General features: G+C 51.7%; 1 protein-coding gene across 2 annotated transcripts in view; it reads left to right on the top strand.

The window, feature by feature from the left end:
- Positions 1 to 15,750, top strand: part of Vwa5b1 (von Willebrand factor A domain containing 5B1) — a 59,842-nt gene extending 44,092 nt beyond the window's left edge. For both annotated transcript variants that reach the window (XM_023722590.1, XM_023722589.1), the window contains exons 15-22: positions 1,806 to 2,007; positions 2,455 to 2,772; positions 4,339 to 4,476; positions 5,696 to 5,827; positions 7,827 to 7,901; positions 8,435 to 8,504; positions 9,009 to 9,126; positions 10,611 to 15,750. In XM_023722590.1, the coding sequence (XP_023578358.1) occupies positions 1,806 to 2,007; positions 2,455 to 2,772; positions 4,339 to 4,476; positions 5,696 to 5,827; positions 7,827 to 7,901; positions 8,435 to 8,504; positions 9,009 to 9,126; positions 10,611 to 11,090 (1,533 nt within the window). In that variant the 3' untranslated portion in view covers positions 11,091 to 15,750. The remainder of the gene's footprint in view (positions 1 to 1,805; positions 2,008 to 2,454; positions 2,773 to 4,338; positions 4,477 to 5,695; positions 5,828 to 7,826; positions 7,902 to 8,434; positions 8,505 to 9,008; positions 9,127 to 10,610) is intronic.
- The last annotated feature ends 1,479 nt before the right edge of the window (positions 15,751 to 17,229 follow it).

The raw sequence follows: 17,229 nt of genomic DNA, 5'->3' as shown, positions 1-17,229 counted from the left end.
TGTACCAGGGATCAAATCCAGGACCTTCCATGTGCCAGGCAGGTGCTTATGCCACTGAGCTATCTCCCTGGCCCATGTAGCCGACTTTTAATGTTTCTTATATGATAACATTACTCTTCATGGTAAAGACTTCTCTGAGCTTTGACAAGTGGCTACATAATCATATTCTCCACAATTAAGAACAGAACCATCACAATTTAATTTTTTCCACTGAGCCATCTCCCCAGCCCCTACAATTTAATTTTTTAATAAGATGTATACTAGGCTTTTCTCATAATTATGTGAAGAAATCCCTCGAGTCAGTGTTGCAGGATATTCAGTCACATGCATATACTGTAATTCATTTACCCTCCCCCACTGATGGATATAGGTGCCAGATTTTTGCCTTTCCAGACCAATATTGCAACAACTATACAGTGCTTCCACATAGATACTTGCACCCTTCCAGATTTCTTTTCCTTTTTTTTTTTTTTTTTTTTTTTTTTTTCCAGAACTGGGGATTGAACTGAGGCCCTTGCGCTTGCCAGGGAAGTGCTTATTCCACTGAGCCATCTCCCCGGCCCCCACCCTTATAGATTTCTACAAGATTGTATTCCTACAAGATTGCATTTCATTGGATCCAAAGATTGTGTATTTTTATTGTCATAGATAGTATGTTGCTAAATTATTCTCACAAGTATAGGCCAGTCTACACTACAACCTGCAGTCCACCAGCAATCCTCTCCCAATTGGGCATCATCAGACGTTTAAATATCCAGCAGTCTGCATGCTAGAAAAAAATTGTAACTTGTTTTAATTTTCCTTGCTCTGATTGCTCATGAACCTGCCCTTTTGTATAGATTTATTGAATATTTTTGCTATAAACTGCTTGTGAATGCCCTTAATCTTTTATTCTCTTTTATCTTTTCTCTCCAGTGCTTATAAGATCATTTTCCTTTTTAAAAAATTGTCATATATGTTGCAAATATATCTCCCAGTTTACCCCTTGCTTTTTATACCAGCATAAGAATAGATACATTAGGGGTGGGTAGATAGCTCAGTGGTCTAAGCACTTGCACTTGCCTAGCAAGCTCAAGGACCCAGGTTTGATCCCCCGTATTGTATGCCACACCAGCCCAGCCCTGGGCATGCCATGCAGACCACCAAACCAGGCACACACTGCACTGGGGAGGCTGAGACAGGAGGATCACTATGAGTCTGAGCTGCATACTCAGACCCTGTACCAAATAAATAAATAAAAGATTAAAAACATAGATAGATTAAATCAACAAAACAGCACAGAAAGTCTATAAGTAAAGCCACATGTGCATAAAAGCTTTGTTGGACTAGAAGAGGGAGACTAGTAAGCCATAAATTCAAAGGATAAACTGTGTTTAATAACAATGAAGTTTATGCCATTTGGAAAATTAAAGAAAAGCTTGCTCCAGTCTCCTTACAGTAAAATAAATTTCATGTAAATCAGACCTAAATATACAAACAAAAATAAAATCACAAAAATTCTAGAATATTTTTGAGTGGAAAAGACCTTTTAGGCAAACATATGGAAAGACATAAGGAAAAGGTTGATAATTTTAACCATACACAAAAAGTTTTATATTTTATGCCAAAAAAAAAAAATTAGAATTATCCGTGGTGTGTGATTTTCCATGGTCTCCCTGTGGCATGAGATTGATCTTGATGATTTTCCTCATGAGTCCTAGAGGGGCAGTGCCCCTGCAGGGACTGTGAGGCCCAGGAAAGAGCTACAGCTGGGGGCAGAAGGCACCACAGGCTCTGCCTCCCCCTCCTCTTTCCTGCACCCCTAGCCCGTGCTGAACAATGGTCAGGACCTGAGCCAGGGCCCCAAACTGCATGGCCCAGGAGCCCGAAGGCCCTCTCTGCTGCCTCAAGGCTGCCAGCCCTTCCTGCCCTCTGGCCAGGAGACCTTGGCCTGGAGCCCCATGAGGGAGCTGGACCCCGGATCCAGCCTGAAATCTGCCCTGGACAGCCGCAGCCCTGGGGATCAGGGTAAGTGTCCAAAGGTTTGGGACCTGATTAGGGACAAGGAAGAATCCCACTTTGTGGCCCAACTACAGATGGCAAACCGAGAAGGCCAAGGCCGGGTCCCTTGTTGAGGGTTTGCCTTGGCCTACCCTGCCTGGGGACCCCACCACCCCACTGTCCTCGTAGAATCTGCCCTTGGACTGCTGAAGAGGAGCAGCTCCACTGTCTGCCCAGCCCATCCTATAACCCAGCCCTCGTTGGTTTCCTGGAAGATGGATCTGTCCATCTCTTAGGGACAAGGCCGTGTTACACAGCTGTCTCAGGAAAGCTGTTTGCTCCCTGGAGCGCAAGAGGGGTCGTACTTGTTTAGGAACGAACGGACTGCCCCTGAAGAGAGAGGATGAACTGCGGAAGGGGGCTGAGCTCCCCTCGCAGGGTCAGGGCTCCACCCCCTTGGCCCTCCACCCACAGAACCGTCCTATCGCCCCTCCGCCTTCGAGACCGAGACATCTTCGGACTGGGAGCCCACAGCTGAGTGTGAGGAGCAGGCCAGTCCCGGCAGGCCCAGCACCACCCCAGGCCCGGTGTTGGGAAAAGCCTTGGTTAAAGGCCTGCGCGAAGGCCAACGCGTGCAGTGGGAGGTGAGCTTCGAGTTGGGACCACCCGGCCCGGAGCCGGGCAGCGTGCGGGACGCTGACTTGTGGAGTGAGACCTTCCACCACCTGGCGGCCCGCGCCGTCATCCGCGACTTGGAGCAACTGGCAGAGCGAGAGGACGAAATCGAGCAAGGTGAGCCCCTTAAGCAGGGTGCCCCTTCCTCGAAGCCCAGCCTTAAGCCCCGCCCATACTCTCGGCCCCTCCCACCCCGGCCCCGCCCCATCCCGGCCCCGCCTCCCACCCCGCCCCCACCCCCCTCAGCTCTCCGCTCCCGGTTCTAGTGTCCTTCTCTGTGTAAGGGACCACCGCCAGGGGCGCCATCACTCCCCATCCCACGGCTGTCTACCTCCCATTCCCTCCACCCCCCCCCAGCTCTGTGCTTTCTCCACAATCTGCCCACTCCATGACCTCCAAGTGCCTCTCTTCCCCCAGCTTGGGCATCCCCAACCCCCACCCACCCGCCTCTTTCCCTCCCCTCATTGCTAGAGCTTCTCTCTCTCCCGCCTGCTTTCCCTCCCCTCATTGCTGGAGCTTCTCCCCTGAAGCTCCCCCGTAGGGCCCCGAACACTGATCTGTGGCGGTAACCTCTGGAGTAGCCACCTGCCACGCCCCTCTCAAACAGCTCCTTCCCCAAGATATCCCTGGGCTCCTCGGTCCACGCGCTACCCCTGGCTGGGGCCAGGCTGGGGGCTGGGGCTGCAGAGCCACCGGAAAGCGAACAGTGAGGTCAATCAAGCGGCCCCGGCCCCCTCCTTCCTTACACGCGAGTGCTTGGCACAGACTAGCAGAGAAGCTGACAGCAATTAAACAATTACACCAATAATTAATTGAGTGCATTTGTCCTGAGTGCTATTAAGCACAAGTACAGGGCTTGCAACCCTTTGTTTAACAGGGATGGCGGGGAGGTAATGTAGTCCAGACACCCGGGCGGACTTTCCTCCCAGGGCGCTGGGAGATCTAGATAGAGCACGCATATGGAGAAGAGGTAGTGATGTAAACGGAGAAGCAGCGTTGTGGATTTCTTCGTCGGGGGTGTATGCTTTATGTGCACCATATGTAGTGTACATTTTATGTGTACTTTTCAATAATGCATGTTATTTTTTTTTTTTCTTGCCGTGAATACTTCATCTTGCAGGTTACGCAGCAGCAGCAGCGTTTGTCAGGCTTCACACTCTCGGGCCCCTGGCCCAGCCTTCTGCAGGAAGCAGCCAGGGGACTACTCGCTGCAGCTGAAAGGGGGTGAGGGTCACAGCGCCAGGCCCTGTACCTGCTCTATGACCCTACGCACCTCTGATTTTCAGCCCTCTTGGCACTGTAGTGGGTGCTTTGCACCCACCATCCGGGGACCTGTGAAGTCCCCAGGCAAGTTTCCCAACAGACTTTTGCAAACTTAAAATATAAAATACAGACACTATAGAGTTTAAAAATACCTAAAGTTATTTAAGAGAATTAACTCTTTCATTCTACGGTAATGACTTACTTTTTTATTAACGTATCCTTTCTTTTGTAACATAATGTGAAATGATGGTGGGTTTTCTCTTAATGTCTTTAACTAGCAACTTGCCGCCTGCTCGATTTTAAGGCCTATTTAATCCCAAAAATGGGAAGCGCTGGCCGCACTCTGCTCTCAGCTTCCAGAACTTCCCAGTCAGGCAACACAGTGGAGCCCAAACACTGACCCCTGTCCCTCCCCCGCAGGGTCCAGTTGCCGCTACCAGGTGAACGCTGTGCACACTAGCAAGGCCTGCAATGTCATCAGCAAGTACACAGCCTTCGTGCCCGTAGATGTGAGCAAGAACCGGTACCTGCCCACGGCGGTGGAGTACCCCAGCTCAGGTAAGGCGCAGGGGGGCTGGGCAACCCTGAGGGCCATGCAAGACCCCATGAGCTGGAGAAAGGGCTAAGCTACAAGAAGGGGTGCAAAGTGGGGCCTGGAAACAGAAAAGGCCCCCCTGAAAATGATTTGACTACTATGGGGTAAGGGACATGAGGGATCCCACCCCCACCCCCTCTTTTCCCTGCTAAATGAAAATAACTTTATTTTTTCCAGTAAGGTCAATGAATAATATGTGTTCCTTGTAGAAAACTGCAAAATATAGAAAGATATAAAATTAAGGGCCAGCCAAATAGCTCAGTAGATTAAAGCACAGGGGGGCAAGTGGGGGGAGGGAGGTTTGATCCCCAAATCTGCTGTGTCGACCTGCCCCCGGGTTGCCCTGAGAGGCAATTGATACTGGGCATGGTAGGAAGTGCCTGTAATCCCAGCTCTTGGGAGGCTGTAAACAGGCGGATCACTACAAGTCCGATCTAGTAGTGAGACCCTGAACACTCTGTAGACCCTTCCTTAAAATACAAAATAAACAAATAAATAAAATTAATGAAAATGACGGGACCAACAGTCATCTAGAAGGAGTACTGGTTACCTTCTTGGTGTGACCATTCCTTCTAGATATTCTTGATTGAGAAATCAAGACAGATAATGTTACAAAATACAGGTATGTAGAAGTCTGTCCTTGAAGTGACTATCCTAATGTTAATAGCTGAGGTGTGCTGCACTGCAATACTATGCTCCTTTTTAAGGGCCAAATTGCAGACTAGTGTTTTCTGGAAGTGGGGTTCCCTAAACACACTCTGAGGGGTTTGGCTTTGTGTCTCTTCCATCTACCCCTATCAGCAATGCTGTATTGTGGGAGAGGGAACCAGGACATGGGACTCTGTGACAGCAATCACAGAGAGGACAGAATGTCCTCAAGAAAACCTGCCTTTTAACTAATGAGAAAACATTTCTGCTTCCCTTACATCTCAGCATTGACAAGACAGGGATTCTTGTCCCTTCATATAGGGATTCTTGTCCCTTCAGATAAGGCTCAGAGTGATTCAGGTCCTTCCCCCTAAAAAAGATGGGACGAGGGCTGAAACTTGGGTCTTCATGACTCCAAAGCTGAAGGTGTTGTCCTAGGAGAACTGGAAGCCTGAAGCCAAAGTGGTTCCCTCCAGCCTCGGGGAAGAGTCAGGGACTCTAGACCCATCCAATCCCTTCTCTTTGTCCTCCAAGGTGTTACGCATCGGATGGGCAGCTCCGGGGTGCTGACCCGACAGTGGAGGGGTGCATCTGCGGGCTTTGGCCGGCCCCAGACCACACTGGGAGAAGACTTGGCTGTGGGAGATGGCACAGTTCAGACCCTAAGTAAGAGTTGCCTTGGGTGTGCTCAGAAGCCTGAGACCCTGAAGTTACTGCACCACCACCACCCCACCACCACCCAAAGCCCTGCAGGACTCTCTGTGGCTAGGTCCAGGGCTAGGTCCAGGCCTCCCAGGCTCTCTGAAGGCCTAAGGTGATCAGGAGACTGTGTAGCTTGAGTCTGGCACCATTGACATGGTCTCTAGGCAGAGAGCTGCTGAGGGTGGGGTGGGGATGGGGAGGGCCACCCTACACAGCTCCTCTTCCAACCCCTACTGTCCTAGTGACTGTTCCCACCCTCCGTCCTCTGGGTCCTTCCAGGCTTGAAGTGCTAGACACCCAGTAAAGATGGGGTGAAGGAGCAAGGAGCAGAGATGCAGGCCCATCTGGTTGGGTCCCACCACATTTTCCTTCAGGTTTCCAACAGCTTCCTCCTGGCCCTCACCTGGTCACATTGTGGGTGCAGCTTAAATCAGAAGCCATCAATTGACCTTTGTGTGGCCTCACACTAATGCATGGGATGGCCATAGTGCATCTTGTATGCATGCATGTCCTTTGGCTCTCTAAAGGCAGCCTGAGTTGTGCGCTGGTCCTGACCCTTTCCTGCTGCTTCACTGGCACAGTGAAGATGTCACTGGGGCTCCCATCTGGCCACCAGCCACACTTAAGAATGCTTGACCCAGGGCCAGAGAGATAGCTCAGTAGAATTAGCGCCTGCCTGGCAAGCACAGGGTCCTGAGTTCAATCCCCAGGACTGGGAAAAAAATAAAATAAAAAATGCTTGACCCAAGGGGCTAAGAAGTCCTCACAGAAATCGGTGGGTAGAAAAGAAATACACTGGGCAATGGTGAACACACAGAGTTTCTCTTCAAAATAAAGGCGTTCTGCGACCCCTTGTTTCCATGAGATTCCAGGCCCCAGGGAAACCCACTCTATCCCTGAGCCACATTGAGCTTGAGGAATTTCCCACCCACCCTTTCTTTCTCCCCCGCTCAGCTCTTGCTGACCTGTGGCTTCCATCAAAATAACTTCAGTTAATCTGATCTCCAAACCATTATTCTGCCCCTCCCCTGCCCCTCCCCAAGGAAGATATGGCCCACACAGAATTTTCTATGCACCAGGCACTGTTCTAATCACTTACAGTGCCTCACAAATATCTCAAGAGTTTCCTTTATTAAAAATCAGAAAACTGGGGCTTGCAGTGATTAAGTGGTTCTCAAAGGTCACACAGCTAATGTGGGATGGAGCCAAGGCTTGACCCTAGTGTTTGTCCCTGAGGCCATGAGGTTAGGCATCCTCCTATTTGTGTCCTGGTTGCCTTGGGCATTCCACCATTCCATCTATAGTTCAGCCATGTGCTGGGTGCTTAGAATAACAAAGAGAACTCCCCCTTGGGTAATGGTCTCACGTTGATGAGCTTTGCTCACTATAGTTGTACATGAAGGTTTTCCTATAATTTGGACCTTCCCTTAAAAGGAAGTTGTCCCATTCGTCTAACCCTTGAAATGGCAAATGGAAGAATAATCACCTCAAGTATGCATTTGCACATAGGCTATGCAATTATTATTCCCATTCTGCAGATGGGGAAACTGAGGCTTGGAGCTCTCCAAGTCAGTGTCACTTCTGGTGCCCATGGGGAGTTGGCATGAGCCACCTCTTTAGCATGGCAGAGATCTGGGAAGGAGATGCCTAACCTTCACTCCAGCCCCTAGTCTACTCTGAAGCCCCTGAACCTATGCCTGCTTCCCTGCTGGCTCTGAAGTTCTGGGTTTTCTTGGGCACTTAGCTGAATACTAAGCACTGTGTATTATCTCATTTAATCCTTGAAGGACACTGTGAGATAGGTACCACATTAGTCCCACTTTGCAATTAAAACTTAAAAAGAAAATAACTTCACTGGGGCCCAGAGCTAATCAGTGGGAGAGTTGGGATTTGAACCCAGGCATGGGAGGGGAGAACAGGAAGGCCAAAAGAGATCAGGCCTCACTGATTTTCTGTGTTGTAGCCACAGAGGAAAGCCCAACTTCACCCTTCAGTGAGCTCCTGTCCCCCAGCCGAGAGAAGCACACAGCTTCGGAAGGTAAGTGGAAACTGGCGCACTCTCTGAGTGCCATTGGTGTCTGTGGCTGGACCTGGCATCAGGAGAGGGTCTGAGCACCAGCCAGGCTCTGAGTCCTGTGGATGCCACAAGACAGCCCTCTACAGAGAGGGAGAGAGGGTGCTCCCGACGGGGAAGCTGAGGCTTGAAGTGGGGAAGTGGCTTGCCCGATGTCACACAGCGAGCTAGTGACAGGCAGGTCTTCTGGGTCCAAGCTGAGGGGTCCCTGCACTACTGCACTCCAGCCAGCGTCCTCCAGCCGTGCCCCATTCACTGGCTGCCACCACCCCCATAGGAGGACTCCCAGAAGGTGCCAGCGGCCACCTGCCAAGAGCACACAGAAGCCGGCTTCTTACATGTTTCACCCTCCCGTATACCAGCTGGGTCAGAAACATCCCCACAGCTGGTTAGCCTGGGTCCCTGGGGACATTGGGAGCCCCTGCCCCACCCAGGGTCAACAGGTCACCTGTCGGGCCACCTGTCAGGCCTCACACTGTCCTTTTGTGGCCCTCCAGGTCCCCTGCACAGCCTGCCCACCAACACCCTTTCCTCCACGAAGGCCTCAGAGACTCTCTTTGGATCTAAGTAAGTGGGATTTCTGGTGAGGGCCTGAAGCTCTGCTGCCTCCCACCTCCCCCAGATGTCCCCAGCCGGGTAGCCAGAGGCAGGCCAGCCTTATGTCTGAATGTGTGCTGAGAAGGTCTCCTGCCCAGCGGTATTACCACCCTTTGGGTCTCACTCTCTGCCCCACACCCACACTGTGGTTCACCTCCCACAGGCCCACGGTCTCTTCAAACACAAATACTCTGGGAGGCCTAGGCTAGGACTGTTCCCATCACTGAGCTAGACAAGGTTACAGTACTAAAAGAAGGAACACACCCATGCCTTGTCCTGCTGCTGATAACTTGCTGAGGGACGTGGAGGTAGAGGCCATCCTCTGTCCACAGGCCTCCTTTGCTCAGCCAACAAGTGAGGAGAGGAAGGAGGGGGAGGCCTTCCACTGGATCTTTCTTGCCCTGGCTTTCAGAAGTTTCTGGGCAGGTCCAAGGAAGCCCAGATGGTGAGGGACACCTGCCTCTCCCCTCGCAGGCTGAATTTCAACAAGTCCAGGCTGCTGACTCGAGCAGCCAAGGGCTTCCTGGGCAAGCCGCTCACCAAGGCAGCGGAGTCCACCTCAGGAACCCAGAGCTTTGACTATGTCCCTCTGGTAAGTGCCCCAGACCACCGCCCACCCTAATGGGCAGCCCGACCTTCCTGGGCACCTTGCCCACTTGTCCCCAAAAGAAAGGGAGACCTTGCCCTAAGCAGAGATCCCCTGATTTCTGGGGCTCCTAGAGCTTCCCACACAAGTATCCAACAGGGTAGAGGGATTTGGCATGAGTCCTATGCTGGGGTCTAGGGGTGTTGCTGGAAGCCAGTGCCAGTGTCATAAAATTTCTGTGCCATCTGCTGTTTCCCCCTGAAAAACGCCTTTGATTTTGCATTTTTCTCCATCTATGTGTGTTTTTCAGTACATAAAAATAAGCCTTGAAATGACTCACAAGTGAGTAAAATTAACACCCCAGGGACATGCACCATGTTTAGCAAGTGGCTCTGCAGACGCCCCAGCACGCTGTGGCGGGAGAGAAGTACAGGTCTGGAGTGGGCTTCTCTGAACTGAGAACAACACAGAGGGACCCTGCAGCAGCTGGGGTCTTCCAGGGTTTACAGGTCATGAAGTGCTCAAAGGATGGGAATGATTTTCACTTGAGTGTACCCAAGTATACAGCATCATTTTGAATCTCCGGATTTCCAGGGCAACACTGAGTCAGGCTCAGTGCTAGACACTAGGGAGGCATCCTTGAGCAAGAGAAATTTAATCCTTGAACTCATGGTGCTAAGTGTCCAGTGAGGCACAGACAAGGAACCCAGCAGTTCTACACCTGGGGGCTGTGAGAGGAGATGTCTGGTTTGGAAAGGTTTGGAGGGGGAATGTGGGGTTGACCCAGGGCTGAGGCGAGGGCAGTGGTAGCACTAAGCATGACTTGGTTAAGCTAATGACATAATGGCTAAGCCAAGACCTGATGGGTGAGGAATTCGAAGGCAAAGGACAGCTTGGTGGCTAGAGTTTGAGTTGAGGAGTGGGCCCAGGATAAACAAGGCCAGGCTAGGCAAGGCTTTATAGATTGAGTTTTAGACTTCAGTTCTGAGAGATAACTGAAGCCATGGAACTGAGTCTCCAGGAAGTATATGATGGGTGGCTTGTTGAGATCCTCTGATGCACAGTAGGGGGACTGAGCAGGGAAAAGGAGGAAAGGGAAGCAGGGGTAGCTTGAGGAGGAGGCAGTGGGTAGACTGCAGGGTGACTTGGAAGCAGACCTTAGGAGTAGATGGGTGTGTGGGGAGAAGATGACAGCTGAACAGCCAGAGTCTTTGGGATGAACCTGGACTGTCCCCATGGCCACACTCGGGCTACCCACCCAGGGTGAGGGGCAGGTGTGGAGCGCAGATGCTGAGCTTGGCTTGGAGAGCAGTCCATCAGAGGCTGCAGGCTATCGAACAGAGAGGTTCTGTGGCTTGTGTCCTCCTGAAACTTCCCCAGGTAGGCAGGCTGGGGTGCGAGATGCTGGGGTGGATCAGGGACTGCTGCATCCCCCGAGGCTCCATGGGCTAAAATGTGTGAAGCCTACTGAGGGGTTCCCCCACCTACAGGTGTCTCTGCAGCTGGCCTCCGGTGCCTTCCTGCTCAACCAAGCCTTCTGCGAGGCCATCCACATCCCCACAGAGAAGCTTATGCGGACCTCACCTTTCTCTTGCCACCGAGTGTCCCTCTCTGCCCGTCCGCTGTGCACCGGCCCCTCACCTCCGCACCTGTCCTGCGACAGCATTTCTCTGGGGCCTCTGGCTGAGGGCAGGCCGGGATCAGAGCCCACAGCACTGGTGGAGCACACAGGAAAGCTGTGGGCCACAGTGGTGGGGCTGGCCTGGCTGGAGCACAGCTCGGCCTCTTACTTCATTGAGTGGGAGCTGGTGGCTGCCAAGGCCAACTCATGGCTGGAACAGCAGGAGGTGCCTGAGGGCCACACACAGGCCGTGCTCAAGGCTGCTGCCCGCCAGCTGTTTGTGCTCCTACGGCACTGGGATGAGAACCTGGAGTTCAATATGCTCTGCTATAACCCAAATTACGTGTAGAGGGGGCAAGGTTGGTAGGGGAGAGCGGTGGGTATCTAGGCCTGGTGGGCGAACATTAGTTGGGAGGCCTGAATTCCATCCCAACTCTGCTACGACCCAGCTGTGCAACCTTAGGTCAGTCCCTGTCCCTGTCCCTGTCTGGGCCTCAGCATCCTTATCTGTCAAATAAGAAGCTGAGATGAGGTGGTAGGATGAGATCTTTCAAGGGTTCGAATGTTCCTTTCTGCCCCAACTTTCAGGCAATCCTGGGGTTTAGTGCTACTTGTCAAGCCTGAGTTTTCTCTGGAGGAAGACCATGAGGGCATGGAGTAGAGGCAGCAGTCTCCCCAATAAAGGGCCAATGAGGGAACCAGTGACTAAAGTAACCAGACCTACAAGCCTACACCCAGGCACTGAGGGATCCCCTCTGTCTGTTACACTGGGGGCAGGCTTTCATTTCCAAGGTGACAATCTAGGACGGCCCACTTCCCTCCTCAAAGCCAACTGGAGAAGCTTCCTTCCCCACACTTTCCAAAATTGCTTGTGGGTTTTTCTCTGGGCAAGGAAACGTTTTAGTTCTGGTTTGCAGATTTCTGAGGCTTCCTAAAGAGAGGTGGTAGACAGAATTCAAGCAGCTAGAGACCCTGCAAGCCAAAGTATTACATCGATGCTTCAGTCTGTGCCGAAATGATCCAAAGAGGCAGACATGCTCACAGAAGCCAGGGAAGACAGCAGCAGATGACACCTGAAATAATGTACGTACGTACTTTAAGGACCCGGATGAAGTGGACTCCATGCGCTTGTGTTGAGAGGCTAGAGCGGCACCGCCATGCACACTGCATTCTGGGATAGTGGAGTCCCTTTAACCAGACCGCGCTGCAGGAGAAAGGATATGTTTGCAACAGAAAATAATGCTTGACTGCCGTGCATTTGGGGGTGGTTACTTCAGCTGGATAGCCTGAGTGGTTTGGCAAAGTGAAAGGACTGTGAACCATTGAAGCTGGAACCCCTGGGGCTCCCCCACTACAGTCCTACCGCATGATACGCATTGGTGTGCCCAGCCTCTGATTCACTCAGGACTAACTGCCCAGTTGCCCTTGCCCTAAGGACTCCTCAGACATGGGCCTGGGCCCCCACGCTGAGTTGATATACCCCGAATCCCTCTTTCCAAGGCCTTAGCCTCTCAGCAAATTCCTTTCCCAGGAACGGTCCCAGGGCCTTGACATGAAGGCCCATAGACATCCTTTTTTGTTGTTTTGGTGGGAGCGGGGAGGTTGTGGTGTGGTTCTGGCATAAATCCCAGCTTCATGAAGACTCAGGATGGCCAGGCTCCTGCAGGAGCCAGAGGGAGAGAGGAGGCTCCCACAGACTGTCAGCGGGTGTCAGTGTGACCAGGTGTGGTGCCCTGGTCCTGCCCCATCCTGCCCACCTGCCAAGGTGCAACTGCTCCCAGCAGGGCCCCTGCAGCCCTCATAATCCTTGCTTCACTGGTTGGCTGGGCTCCTCTGGGAGGAACCCAGCCAGCCAGGCCCTGCTACTGTGACACCGTGACTCCACTGGGACAGGATGCCAGGCCGGAGCGTGGACTCAACATCAGTGCCACCAGGGAGGATGAGAGCTTTAGGTTGTCTTCCTCAAGGCCCCAAAGAGGTGTCAGGACATCAGTGTCATCTCCCTGTGTTCCTCCTTCTCCTCCCCCATTTCATCCCCTACTTCTTCAACTATGAAGCCCTAGCTTCAAAACAGGGATGGAGGGGGTGGCATTTACTTCCTGGTCCACTGCTGATGGAAAATTGGCAGGCTTTGAGTCAGAGCACCTGGGCCCAGATCTCAGCCTTGATTAGCATAGGCAGTGGCTTCACCCTGCTGGGTTTTCTGGAGCTGGGGTCTGTGCATTGCTCTGACATTCCCAGGTGACCTGCTTCTAAATTTGTCCCTCTCAGTGAACATGTATTTGCTCCACTTCTCCATATGAACTTTAACAAGTCCTTGCTATGGACAATGACTAGGGCTTGAGACACCCCGCCCCTGCCCACCATGACAGTACATAAGATACCTAGATGGAGTGACCCTGAAACTCAGTAAGGTGGTAAACACATCCTCCCCTTCTCCACCAAGTTCCTCAGACCACGCCCCAGCAGCAGCAGTTGAAACTCAGTGATATGTCTGATACAAGATCAGTACCACTGCAGGACCGCTGCCAAGCACCCAAGAACAAATTCTTTGCAGTCTCAAGTGACCCAAGGGCTGTGCAGGGACATCTAGACAAGAGGCATTTTTAAGATGATGCCAGTCCTATAGAGATGATTCACAGCCTCAGGAATTTGCTGCCAGCATTACCAAGCAGAGGACTGGAGAGTCTCCCTTGAAAGACAGGATAAGAGCCTTGGACAGTGAGCATCTGGCTAGGGCTAAAGGGCTTGCAAAGGACCTCCCATGTGCAACACATCCCATGCAACCTGGGAAAATTTGTACGCATCTGATTTAATTTGTTAAACTAGCCCTTGGCTTCTTAGTCAAAGGCCCTGCACTGTCTGAAGAAATGCTAATGGCTGCTTTAGTGGGAAGCAAGCTGAATCAAGAATTGGAGGGGCCTGAGGGTTAGCCCTGAACCCACTAGCAGCAGGCCGTGTGACCTCTAGCAAATCATATGTTTCCTCCAAGGCCCTGGATCACCTTTTGTGGAATACTGGGCTTACACCAGATCAGTAGTTCCATCCCTGTTGCTCAGGTGAGATGTGAATAAGCCACCCATGGAAAACTGTCCTGTGGGCGAGTGTGCAGGGAGACACTGGAAGAACAGGTTGCTTTAGGTTAGGATTTCACATGTAGATCCAGAGAGGTGGCCCAGATGTGGTTCTTCCAGGTTGCTCAGCCAAAAAACGCTGGTCTAGATCTCCCCGGGGGTTCTCTACTCACTGACATCCACCAGCCCTTACGGAGTGTGTGCCAGATTATAGGGGCAACTGCTGTGAACATGCTAGATGCTCTCTCTGCCCCTGTAGAGCCTGGCAAGAAGCCCTTGAAGAGCCTCTTCCATGATACATCTTCCCTTTCTCTGGAGTTTCCAGTGGCTTTCTCCTGACCAATCACACTCCCAAACCCCTGGTCCTGCCATGCTGGGGATGGCTGCAGACAGGCACTGCCTGAATGCCATCAGCACTGAGCCATCCTGTGAGCTCACAGACACTCACTGATGGTTTGGGTACAGCTGGCCATAACACTGCTTGGTGCTGGGTAGTCAGCGGAGCTCCCAGGTAGACCAGGGTAGTTCCGGAAGTGGGGTTCCTGAGGGTCAACTGCCTGCCATGCAGAGACGCAGAACCCTGTCACTGAGTCCTCTCTCAGTAGAAGAGACCATCTCTGGACCCCAGGGAAGCTAGTCCCTTCCCTCAGGAAAGCTCAGCTCACACTTTTGAAGAAGCTGCTCTGTTTCCTGCCTGCACCTGTGTTTCCCAGCCATCCTGGCCTTCAGACACAAAAAATGGCACCCCCTGTGCCCCCGACCTGTGCTGGCACTTGTCACAACTAATGAAGGGAGCAGCTGGTTCCAAGTTCAGCCCTGCTGGGTTTTCCCCTGCAGTTCTTGTGTGTGAGAAAACAAGGGCTCCCTTCCTCCCTTCTAGCTGGTTCACCTATCCCCTGGGAGCCTCCTCTAAATCCTGATCATACCCAGCTGAGCCCCACCCTTGTATTGGAAGGCCAGCTTGCTTCCTCTGTTGGCTACTGTTTTCCTTTTTCTTCCTCATCTGGACCTCTGAAGGACAGGGAGTGAGGAAAGGGGTCTCCTCCACCTGCTAGAACCCTGTAACACCCCAACACTCACCACTCCACATGCTGCCTCTCACTACTTGCACATTGTCACATCTCCAAGTGACCCCAGACATAAATATTCAGCATCTGCAATGCCCTGGGGAGAGAAAGGGAAGAAACTGCCACCCCAAAAACAGACTGTATTTTTATTGCCAAAGCACCTGGGAAAGGTCTTCTTTTTTCCCCCTCAAGAGACTAAAGAAGTCAGCAATGACAACAACAAGAGCAGCAGCAAAAATGTTCACATCCCTCAGCTGTAACATAGCATACTCCACAATGCCAGTGTAAAAATAACTAGGGCAGAAGCGTGTGTGGCATTCTGCAACTGGATAATCTGATCCACAGAGATCTGTCCCCAGGTCAAGAGCTTGGCAGCGCTGCCTGGCCAGGCCTCCAGCCCATACTGTGGAGCACCCTAACCCTTATGTCCAGCCTGCCCCAGGCCGCTGACAGAGTCTGTCCACAGCACTGCCTCCCCGAAGTCCCCTAGCGAAGGCAGGTTTCTCCTGTCCATGCTGCAGTTCTCCTTGGCCCAGAGCCAGCTGTCTTGAACTTACAGCTGCTTCCAAGGCAAAGCGCCTTGTCTCAATGTGCTCACTGTGGCGACGTGTGTGGTATAGTTTTACTATTTGCCCAGGTGGCTTTGGCTCACATGGCATGGCCGGTGCTTGTCCCTGTTGGAGCCTCAAGTGCCTATAACATGCTGTCCTGTCCCTTCACCTGCACACAGTAATGTCCCCACAGTGCCTGTGACACTTCTTGTTCTTGGAATATACATCACCTGTCTGTCCGGTGGCCAATTATGTAGATGTTGTGCAGGGCCTGGACCTCAGCTGTCTAATGCCCACAATCCTGTGCGAATTCCACCCTTGGGCTGTTTGTGTCTGTTCTCAGAGGAATGGCTTCTTTGTCTGTGGTGGCTGCTGTTCTCCTGTAGGCTTTGAGCTCATAAAAATTGTCAACATGGCAAAATTATACTTGTGTCTGCTCTTTTGTTCTCAAAGCCCATTAATACCTGGCTTTCAGTGATTCAGGGATCTGTTTGCCTTTTCAGTGAGTCACTTCTGTCATGGTTTGGGTTCCTCCTAAGGTGGCCAACTGTCCCGGTTTGCCTGAAACTGGGAGAGACTGCCACAGTGTGGGACTTTCAGTTTTAAACCTGGGATAGTCCTGACCCAACCGGTACAGGTTGGTCACAGTGGTGCCCCCAGCAGAGCCTGAGATAAGGATCCAGCACAGCCTACTCGGGTGACCCCAATAATACCCTTGGAGGAGTACGGGAGTGAAATAGAGGCATGAAGGACGCTGATGAAGGGAAGGATCCTTAGCAGGTTATTGCTAAGGCATCAGTGGAGGAATGGGGTGCGTGCGTACCAATGCCACTCAGTCATTCACTGGGGCCACTCTGGGCCACCCATTCCTTGGTGCAACTTCAGGTGCTACCTCTGGTCTACCTCAGATGTCCCTCTCAGCAGGTTCCTGGAGCCTGAGAAAGCCACTGGGCAAACAAACACGTCCTGGCAAAAGGAGAACGTGACACAACATCTAACATGACCCCCCTCAACCCCTGCACCTCCTCTGCACATGTGATGGAGGCAAACTTTCAGCCTCTTCAGACTGGAATCTCCAGGCACACTATGCTATTCTAAGACCTCTGAAATAATAAATGACCAGGAAGCCTTATTATTGAAACAGAGGAGATCTAAATGACAAAAGGTAAACTCATAGTTTCCATACTTTTGATTTAGTTTGAAGTCAGCAAGCTGAACTGTGAAATTGATTTTTTTGAGTTGGAAAAAAAAAAAAAGAAAGAAAGAAAGAAATGTGGGTACCAGCAGAGGCAGGCCCACGTGCACTGCACTAAAATAAGCCGAGTGGCCGCGCAAGGCACTGACAAAACCTGCTACCACCTCTCCCCTGAGCTGCTTTTCCGCATGACAGACTTTTCTCTCACCAAGTGTATTTATTCACTCAATAGATTTATTTAAAATAAAAATGGCATGTGGTCCCGGGATCCCCACACAAACTGGCTCCAAAGTCATATATAAGGTTCATTTGGAAATCCTGTTGCAACTTATGTTGTTTCTTCAAAGACGGTCATCCCTTTGGAGATTTCAGGCAGAAAAGTTGACTCAAAGGAATTTCCAGGGGGTCGAAGACATTTCTGCAGCATGCCAATGGCCCTCACAGGAACGACTTGAGTGGCAGTGGGCTGGAATTAAATGGTCAACATAACCCTGCCCACCAGCACAGACCCCCCCTCCAGGATGATTTCAGCTTCAGGACCAGAGGCCCCTGAAGACGCCTCCCTGAGTTATCCGAATGGGATACATTGCCTTTGGGAGAA

The sequence above is a fragment of the Octodon degus genome, unplaced genomic scaffold (genome assembly GCF_000260255.1).
Source record: "Octodon degus isolate 3935 unplaced genomic scaffold, OctDeg1.0 scaffold00092, whole genome shotgun sequence".
Classification (NCBI taxonomy): Eukaryota; Metazoa; Chordata; class Mammalia; order Rodentia; family Octodontidae; genus Octodon; species Octodon degus.
The sequence above is the reverse complement of the archived record's forward strand: the minus strand, read 5'-3'. Positions and strand labels throughout refer to the sequence as shown.